We start from the raw sequence: 9710 nt of genomic DNA, 5'->3' as shown, positions 1-9710 counted from the left end.
CTTCTTTTTTCTGCCCCCCCTGTCCATCAGCACCTCTTCCCCTGTCCAGCAGCAGGCCTCCCTTCCTTTTTTGCCCCCCCCCGTCCATCAGCACCTTTTCCCCTGTCCAGCAGTAGGCCTCCCTTCCTGTTTTTGCCCCCCCCCATCCATCAGCACCTCTTCCCCTGTCCAGCAGCAACCCTTACCTCCTTTATTTTTTGTCTGCCCTCCACCAACATCTGCCTAAAGCTGCCGCGGTCTGCTCCCACTCTCTCCTCGCCGCCCCCCCCCCCGGAAGCTTTGTTTCCACCTTCGGCAGCCTCCTGTCTGCGGGCCCGTCTGTGTTTCAATTCAAAGCCGACACTGCAGCTCCTCTCTCGATCCCGGGCGGGCAGGTGAGGAGGGTGAGAAGATGCTGGCAGGTGTGCCTGCCCCCCCTCCTCCGAATCAGTGGTAGCAATGAGGCGGCACTCTGGCGGTGAGTGACGGCGAGGGGGGAATTGCTCTGTGTTCAAAAATTGAATTTGGCACGGAGACATACCTCACAGAGCCAGGAATCACAAAACTCTAAGTGTGCATGTGCGCTTAGAGTTTTATTATATAGGATATGTGTTATGAAATACTGAAGGGTTGGAAGGGAAAGGGATAAATTCTATTTAATATGAAGAATTATAGAATGTCAAATGATGTATTTAAGTTAAAATGTTGTTACTTAAATATTTGTATTATAAGATATTATAGTAAAAATGTCAAGTGATGTATACAATGTTACTGATTTGATATTTGTACACTTGAAAGTTTGAAAATGAATAAAGATTTAAAAAAAAAAAGTTGTTACTTTTTGATGCACTTGATGTAAATGAATAAAGAATTAAATAAATAAAAATCACCACAAAATTAAGAGTTTAGGGTACTTTCTTGAGAATCAAGTGATTGTATAAGTTTAAATGTTATTTTATGATACACTTGAAAGATATAAAATGAATAAAGAATTTTAAAAAAGGAAAATATCCCACATGCATGCATAACAAGACAAGTCAAGTCTTAGATCTGACATTTATTGAGACCAGGGAATATATAACTGTACAAAAATTCAGTTTTAAACTTTTGTATTACAATTAAAACCTTAATTAAAAACACAAGCTAACAGCTTCTTTGAAGCCACAAACAAACAATACAGGTTAAACTTTAAGCCATGAATTTGGATGCTAGATAACTAAACATCAACTTTTCAGAATCAATTACAAAGGCAAAAGCTGTGTTTTTGGAGGCAGGCCACTAGAATCACTGACACTGGGCATCTGTAAATGTAATCTTAGAATAAAAAAAATCCAGCAACACTTTTAAACTGTCTTCTGCTGTCCTTTCTTGCCAATCAATGACTTGTGAATGTGTGGAATAACACCTGCAGGGGGAAAAAGTTGTAGAAAGCTTTTGAATATGTATTCATCAGAATCTGTGAAACATTTCTAACAAGATGTAATTAATTATGATTATTCCTAAAAGTTTTTTCTTCCAAACTGTTTAACTAGTACATTTTTGGATCCTTGCAGTCCTTGTAGCTAAGCAGATAAGATAGTTACAAGTGTTATTTGGATAATTCTATAGCACAGCTTCGCTTTATATTCTATGTTGTGACTTTAGTCCTCTGGCTAAATTAATCATAACAAAACAAACTGCAAGTCATAATGGGATACTATAAAGATGAAAGCTCATGGTCAATATGACCAAGACACTGCGTTCTGACCACACACAAACCCAAACACTAAGACAATTGAGTTAGTCTTTGGTAACTTTTATGGGTGGGGGTGGGTCGTTCTATGAAATTCTCCCTTTAAATGCATTTGCAAATTAAAGTTTTAATAAATTGTTGTGTCTCAAAGTGTAGCATACCAGCCAACAAAATTAAACAGAACTTCTCATAGCAGCCCTTTAAAAAACACTGGAGCTATTTATGAATATGGAAAGATTAGGTTCTTACCTTGCTAATCTTTTCTTATAAACAGGAATGGTGTCTTGACCAGTGGGGTTAAACACTCATAATCACAAGGGTTGTAGAGAGCCTACTGTTTTATTTTCATGCTTCACCTCCCATCACTCTAGGATGAGCTCCACATACCCCCTCAGTCAGTACCAAAACTTCTAACGAGTCCAAGAATGCAAACGTAAGAAAGGGGTGTAGGGAAACTCCCTGAAATTACACAAGGCTGTTCTGCTCTAAATACAAAACATTAAAGAGAAATTTTTTTAAACTACTAACTGAAAAGGTGGAAATAAAAACCACCTACCTGTGTGCCAACTGCACCAATAGTTTTGTTGCTCTTATGAGTGAATTTCTCTTCATTCATGACCCTTCTGGTCAGGCAACAGAAGACATCTGACTAAACAGGCATGTCTGAAAACAAAGCAGGCTAGTATACATCCAATAGGATGGCATCAAGACTACCATTCCTGTTTACAAGAAAGAATATTGGTAAGGTAAAAAGCTAATTTTTCCTTCCTGTGCAATAGGAGTGGTAGTCTTGACCATCAGGGTGTATCAGAGCAGTCCCCAGCTCCTAGGGTGGGACAGATGAGCCTGCTGCCAGTACTGAGGACCCAAATACGGTGTCCAGCCTGGCTCCCATATCCAACCTGTAAAACTTTGTGAAATATGGAGATTGGACAAAGTGGCTACCCTGCAAATCTCTACAGGTGAAACTACTCTACCCTCCACCCAGGATGATGTAACGCTGCTAGTGGAGCATATCTTAAGTGACACTAGAGATTGCTTTCCGCTTCCAATATAGGTGGAAGATATGGCCATCCTAATCATTCTGGCTATAGTCACTTTACATGCCAGTCTTCCCCAACATGCAGCATTTGTAAGGACGATGAGGTGATTAGACAGCCAGAACTCAGTAACCTCCAGATAACTCTTTATACATCCAGAAATTTTAACACTCTGCCTTCTTTACTCCTGCGAGTGTGAAGGCGGGGAGGCACATCTCTTGGTTTATGTGAAAACCAGACACAACCTTCAGAAGGAACAGCTCTAATAAGCGAGATGCTAGTCTCTGAAATTCAAAGAAAAAAGGTTCCCAGCAGTACTTGCAGCTCAGACACTTCTCACTGGCATTACACCTACTATGAAAATTGTCTTCACCGTTAGATCTATCAGGGATGCCCCCACATAACCAGATTAAGATCCCACAATAGAAAGTTCTGGCACACTGGAGGATGAAGACGTAAGGCTCCATTCAAAAATCTGGAAGCATCCATATAGCACACCAATGTACGCTGGCTGAAGCAAGAGTCTATCTGTACCTTGAGACAGCCAACAGCCAGGCCTTTCTTCAGGCCTTCTTGCAAGAAGTCCAGCACCACCAACGCCAGTATGATCACAGGGTCAGAGCAATTTTGTTTGCACCAATTCAAGAAACATTTCCAGGCTTTTGCATAGGCTACTAACATGGACTGCTTCTTAGATCTCAGAACATGGCGATAACCTCCAATCCACCGAAGCAGAAACAAGGGCGAGGATGAGCCGCCTGCTTTCTGGTACCCAAAGGAACAAATCGATATGCTGGCACCCAAAGGTGGAGCAGACTGTTATACTGGAGTCTGAGTGGGAGAAACAGGCAAAGTCCCTTTTACTCTTTTTTTACAGCCAGATAGCTCAGGTGGTTCCGAGGAAATCTGTCCTGAGAAAATCTGAGGAAAAAACAGTCACCGGCGGCTGGAACCACTCTGTGCGTCTCAGATATCACAAGATTAGCAGGCTGAGGAGACTTTTCCCTGAACTTGGCAAAAACGCCATCTGCACCCAGTTTAGGCACCCCGTTTAGGCACCCCAGACGCAGCAATCACGACTCCGGTGGAATTCAAGGGCATTAGGGCCTCTCAGGAGGGGAGAGCGGGTCTCACCCCCTCTTGCGGCACATGGGATACACGGCCATGAATACAGCCGCCATCCGCCACATCTAAGGTATGAATTCATGCCATCCTGTCCTAAGGTGGCCATGTGTGAAGTTTGGAGCAAAAACGAAGCTTTTAAGTTGAAAAAAATATACTTTTAAAAACATTTAAGAAAATCCAAGATGGCTGGTGCCGATTTTGACAGAAAAATGGACGTTAACACAGGAAAATGCAAAAAAACCTGTGATTTTATGATCTTACAGGTGGGGGGTACCAGGGCATGCAGGGAAACCCCCCAAAACCCCAATTTGAGGACCCCCCCAATAATCGGCAAACTCTGTGACTCAGACACCAGAGACTTGTGCTGCAATGCATTTGAATGGCAGCCAGCAATACACAGTGCAAGCATAGGGAGATCAGTACCTTAGGAGCTGATTAAACTGGATTTTTCAGGTCTTCTGACCACCTCACCTTCCCCGTCACCACAGATCATAACCACCATAACCCCTCAGGGGAATTAAGGAAAACACGCAGTCTGGTTCCGATCCCGGCGTACCTCCACAGAACCACAGCAGCTTATGCTCTACCCCTTTGTGGACGAACCAGGGGAGAGATGATTCCCGATACCGGAGACCCAATCCAATCTGCAGGCTATCTAGAGGACTTACTGCAGTTCAAGCTTACAGAGCACCCTCCAGAAGCAGACAATCTTTAAGGAAAAGTCTGCGATCTCTCGCCGAAGGAACACTGAGTGAATCCGCAGCACCGAAGAAAAAAAAGACTAGGAATTGAGAAATAAAATCACGAGCAAAAGAAACTAGAAGTTCTCAGCAAGGCTGCAGAAGCAAACAGCTTCAAGGAGAGTGTCTGCACAGGTGACCTCGCAGAGGGGGTTGGTTTTATTTTTAAGTTCTGCAGCCAAGGCTGGAATAGACACACTACCCACAAGTTCAGCCTCCAGAGGGATTGTACAAGAATTGCCTTTACAACCTAAGACTTCACGCTTACGAGCCATGCCGTAAGACCAAAGCGATCTGGATCCTCTGGAGCAACGGGACCCTGGGAGAGATTTAGATGACAAGGAAGCCTATGAACCCAACAGATGACTTGTTTCTTCAGACTACTGTCCAGTTCCCAGTGTGGAACTGGACTCTGACACCCACCGAAGCCGCGCAACATCGTGAAGGGAAGGAACACAGTTGGCCCCAATCCTGGATAAAACCACCATGGGGAACCGCTCTGTCTGTGCTCAAGCACACTACAGACAGTACCTGGGGCAAGATTACTCCCAAGAGTACAGATCTTGAGCATGTGCCTGTGGGCTACAAACCTCAGCCCTGATAGTATCTTCTTGCAACCAGAGATACCCTAGGGTGACCGGGATCCTCTGCAGCACCAAAATCCTGACTGTATTTAAAAAAAAAAAAAAAAAAAGTGAAAATTAAATAAAGATTAAACTCAAGCAGAACAGGCTCCCTACTCCTCGCTTGTAGAGAGTAAGATAGAGGGAAGTAGAGCATGAAAACAAGACAGTGTGCTCTCACCCAATGGTTAATGAAGGTTTAACCCTGCTGGTCAAGATTACCCGTCCGGTTGTACAAGATATTTAAATATAGCTCTATGGAACAGTATGAGCAGGACAGTCCTACAGAAAGGCTAACATTTTAACATTGGATTCTCTACATCAGTACTTCTAATTAGCTTGACTGAAAAAAACAAAATCAACTTGCCAAAGTACATGAAGAGACAGGTATTAGACAATGCCAACTGAAAGCATTGGTGATAGCCATTTCTAGGAATGTTTAGTCTTATTACTTACCACCACCAGCAATTGTTGCCTTAATGAGGGAATCCAATTCTTCATCACCTCGAATAGCAAGCTGCAAATGGCGAGGAGTAATACGCTTCACTTTAAGGTCTTTTGATGCATTTCCTGCTAGCTCAAGAACCTAGAACAAATTACATTACATTAGAGATTTCTATTCCGCCATTGCCTTGTGGTTCAAGGCGGATTACAAAAGAATTACAAAAGCGAATTACATGAAGAAGATAACTGGTAATTTCTAGAGGAGATAGAGAGTATGAATTCCAACACTAAAATTGAGTTCCTTAAATAATAGCACAAAGACTCAAGATGGCAAAACTTAAATAGTTTTTATTATAAATTTTTGAACTTAAAATAATTGGAGAGTCAGTGCCTAAAATTTTTTAGCAAAACACACATGAGGACGTAATACAAACCATTCTGGAAGCCTGTCTCCACAATATCCATGTCCTGCAGTGCCTACTATTAAGTACTTAATTGGTTAAACACTTTGCAAGTTTTTAAAGCCATCTCTCAGCATCCTTGATATTGACCCTTAGAAAACTGGTTGGGTAGAAGGGGATAAAGTGGTTCCCAGGCCCACCAGGCCAATCGGGTTTTCAGGCTAGCCCTAATATGCATGGAGCAGATTTACATGCCTGTCACTTCCATTATATGCAAATCTCTCTCATGCATATTCATTAGGGCTAGCCTGAAAACCCGAATGGCCTGGTAGTCCTCCAGGACAGGGTTGGGAACCACTGGGATTAGGGTAGTAGTAAATAGAGTTCAACCTGAAGTTAAGGATGTTATCAGAAGTGTGCTGCAGAATGGCCTTTGGTCAATTTCTTTTTGTAAGTAATATTGTGGATGGGCTGTCAAAGGTTTTTTGTTTTTGTGGAAGTCAGCATGAAGGAAACACCTTGGAAGGTGCTGACATGGGGGGGAAATCACTAAAATTTGAAAAAGTAGTCTAGAATTTGGCAGCTAAGATTAAATTTAAAAAGATGCAGAATTATGCATTTGGACTTCAAAAAAAAAAAAAGGAAAGGCCCGGTTGGGACTGGCTGCAAGCAACCTGTTATGAGGCTGCCAACTGCTGACCGGCTGTGCTTTGCGGTGGGCAGGAGGTTTGTGCCTCAGGACCACCGCCTGCTTCTGCCACACTGGTGCTTCAGAGTGGGCAGGAGGGAGGATCAAGATCTGTATTTTAACACAGCACTCTCAATCAACCGGAAAAACAGTTATCCCAGCATCCACCAAGCCCAGTGGGTGAAGGATAGCCGAGATTCTGCTGTAAAAGGAATCAACTCAGGAGTAATTAAGTATTTACAGAAAGCATAGTGGATGAGTGGAATAGCCTCCCAGTAGAGGTGATGAAGAGAGAACCATTTGAATTCAAGAAATGTATTGGACATGCAGAATCTCTCTAAAGGAGAGAAAATAAACATATGACCTAGCCATACAGTACACACATTTGGAAGAGCCACACTTGTTTGACAGCCTTTTTTTTTTTTTTTCTTTCCAACCCAGAGGCTAGAAAAAAAATAAATCGAGATTATCTAGGAACAATGTATCTGTCCAAATTTTTTTTAACTGAATGGGTCATACTTAGCTGGGGGGGGTGGAGAGAAGGGTTTAAACTCCAATGTATTTCACCTAGACAAGCTGTTCTAACTTCTCCAGCATAGAAACCTTCAGTTAGTGAATTGTCTAAAAAAAATTTGCTTGGCACCTTGCAACAGCCTCCAATACCCCCAGAACTACCTCTCCCACAACGACCTCACCCTTATATGAACCAAGCCTCATCCCTGCCTGCGTTTAAGACCCAGTACCAATACATATATGTGCACAAAGCATTCCATGAACTGTGCATCACATGCTTTCCCCCCACTTGTTTGTAACGGTAACTCGATCAAAGGACCGACAGTTTCCAATTGGAAAACTCTCTACATGGTCTAGTGGCACCACAGAAATACATTCTATGCCATGCCCCCCTCCCCACGGAAGGATCTCAACAATTTTCCTCACCTCAGCCGTGAGATACTCCAGGATGGCAGCGCTGTATACCGCCGCCGTAGCCCCCACACGTCCGTGGCTGGTAGTCCGCGACTTCAAGTGCCTATGAATACGGCCCACGGGGAACTACAATAAATAAAAGAATAAATGAAACCCACTGCAAGACATATTAAATACACGACACCCCCCCTTGCAAAAATAATCGTGATAGCAAACAGTGTCCGTAGCATATCCTTAAAAGCAGGGACAGAACGCTTCCCGATAGAGACCACACGGCATGCGCGCGCACGAGCAAGTCCCTCCATCTCCATACTGACCTGCAGGCCGGCTCTCTGCGAGCGGGAAACCGCTTTGGTCTTCGTCTTTCCAGAATCCTTTCCTGCCTTCCCTCCAGCCTAGCACAAAGGGGGGGGGGGGGAGAGGAGAGGAAGAAACAAGGCAATTTTAATAAAGTAACACGACCGCACAAAAGAAGCTACTACTACAGATAATTTTGTCAAACGCTATATCTAGGAAGAGGAGGACACGAACTGCACACTAGGCTAATACCCTCCTCAATTACCCTGCACCCTCAAGAACGTTTTCCTGATTACCATCCTACAGCAGCTTTACAACGCTTCAACCTCACAAACAACCTCGGCTCCGGGAAATATAAGATACGGTGGGAAATTATTTCCAGCAAATTCAAACTACAGCGTCTCCCGCGTTCCTCGCTTTATCTCGCCAACTAATCCGCACATCCGGGACCTAAACTGAAAGGGGTGGGGTGACCAACCGCTTTCAACATTCTGTCCCCCCGCCCCCTCTAGGCCCAGCTGACCAATGAAAGTGCAATGGAGAGGGGAGGAGGAGGAAGAGGGGAATTCTACTTGAAGCTGGGCAGTTGCGTTCTCCGATTTAAATGTGAGCGCGTGAGCTAACTGTTCTGTGTTTGGAGGACCGAAACCCATAAAATAATAATAAAAAAAATAAACCACGTGCTTTTTTGTTTTCATTCGCTTTTTCACAATATGCTCGTTTTACTCCCTGTTGCTTTGCAGCACAGCACGTTAATTAAATATCTCCCTTCCCTCTTCACGAAGTTGCATAATTTTAAGTTGACCAAAGCAGATCCTCCGGTGGATTACGGCCACCCTATTCTCTAGCGGGATGATGCCAGAAGTGGTGGGATACTTGTGCCCGCTCACTCTCAAAATTCCTTACACCTGACCACTTATTTTAAATCTCACCCCCATGTAATTCAAATGCTAGCCTGTGACATAATTAGCCTATTATATTATTGAATAAGGTGGTTCAAAATCTTAGATTCTAAAAGTTCTCTTTCTTATAACAATTTTTTAAATAGTATTATCCGTAAGGGATAATGCATTTAATAAACGCACATCTGCGATACAGTAACCAGCGATTTCCTCCTGCTCCTGCATACTTTCAGCTCAGTGGGAATTAGAGCTGGCATCCTGGACTATTTGAATGCAAGGATTTTTTGTTGTTTTAGTCTTCAGCCCTACCCGTACACGTGAGTAAAGTGTTGCATTGAGGGGTGGGCGTGCTCCAAGTTCACCCCCATGGGCGCAGTGCCCCCTCCTCCCAAACTGGTGCTTACCTGCTCTCTTGATTCTTATGCAGCCCAGGGAGCACTTCAGATTGATAGCATAGGGGGCGCCCTTCCTACCTACCTACCTTAAACCGGGAACCTGCTGTGGACCCCATGCAGATCACACTAGTCAGCAGCACCTTACCAAGCCCCAGCCCTCCCACGCACCTTTGCCCGTCCTTACGCCTTCAGCTGAGCCACTTCCTCCTGGGGCTCTAACCAATCAGGAGGCTCCAGCAACTTTTTACCCAATCGGCTGCTGCTCACCTTGCAGGTGAGTTTTTCTCTTCCTCATGCGTGTTAGTGTATGTGGTGGACATTAGCAAACCTAACAAGCCCGATCCCGTCCTGGTTTTGCCCTATGATATGCATTAGTTTTGATCAGGAGTAGTACTTTTTTGTTGGAGGGCTAAACAA

The 9710-nt window shown here is 43.8% G+C and overlaps 1 protein-coding gene across 3 annotated transcripts; it reads right to left on the bottom strand.

The window, feature by feature from the left end:
- Positions 1–1016: 1016 nt before the first annotated feature.
- LOC117356574 (histone H2A.Z) lies at positions 1017–9447 on the bottom strand. 3 transcript variants are annotated; one of them, XM_033936090.1, is made up of 5 exons: positions 9380–9447; positions 8017–8094; positions 7712–7825; positions 5696–5825; positions 1017–1384 (listed from the first exon to the last, which is right to left on the bottom strand). In XM_033936090.1, exons 1-5 carry the CDS (start codon positions 9407–9409, stop codon positions 1323–1325), a joined length of 414 nt encoding a protein of 137 aa, XP_033791981.1. In that variant the 5' UTR covers positions 9410–9447; the 3' UTR covers positions 1017–1322. The 3 variants fall into 3 exon arrangements, with proteins under 3 accessions (XP_033791981.1, XP_033791894.1, XP_033792067.1); XM_033936003.1 differs by lacking the exon at positions 9380–9447 and adding an exon at positions 9082–9138; XM_033936176.1 differs by lacking the exon at positions 9380–9447 and adding an exon at positions 8293–8493.
- Positions 9448–9710: the final 263 nt, after the last annotated feature.

Source organism: Geotrypetes seraphini, chromosome 1, assembly GCF_902459505.1.
Source record: "Geotrypetes seraphini chromosome 1, aGeoSer1.1, whole genome shotgun sequence".
NCBI lineage: Eukaryota > Metazoa > Chordata > Amphibia > Gymnophiona > Dermophiidae > Geotrypetes > Geotrypetes seraphini.
Note: the sequence above shows the minus strand (reverse complement) of the source record. Positions and strands in the feature narration are given on the sequence as shown.

Bases quoted from the DNA above. Each gene is read 5' to 3' on its own strand.
- LOC117356574 (XM_033936003.1), bottom strand. From the start codon at position 9,123: ATGCAGGAGCAGGAGGAAATCGCTGGTTACTGTATCGCAGAT. The intron at 5,826-7,711 runs GTGAGGAAAATT...AATTTGTTCTAG, and splicing joins TGGAGTATCTCACGGCTGAG to GTTCTTGAGCTAGCAGGAAA. The intron at 1,385-5,695 runs GTAAGTAATAAG...TTCCCCCTGCAG, and splicing joins GGCAACAATTGCTGGTGGTG to GTGTTATTCCACACATTCAC.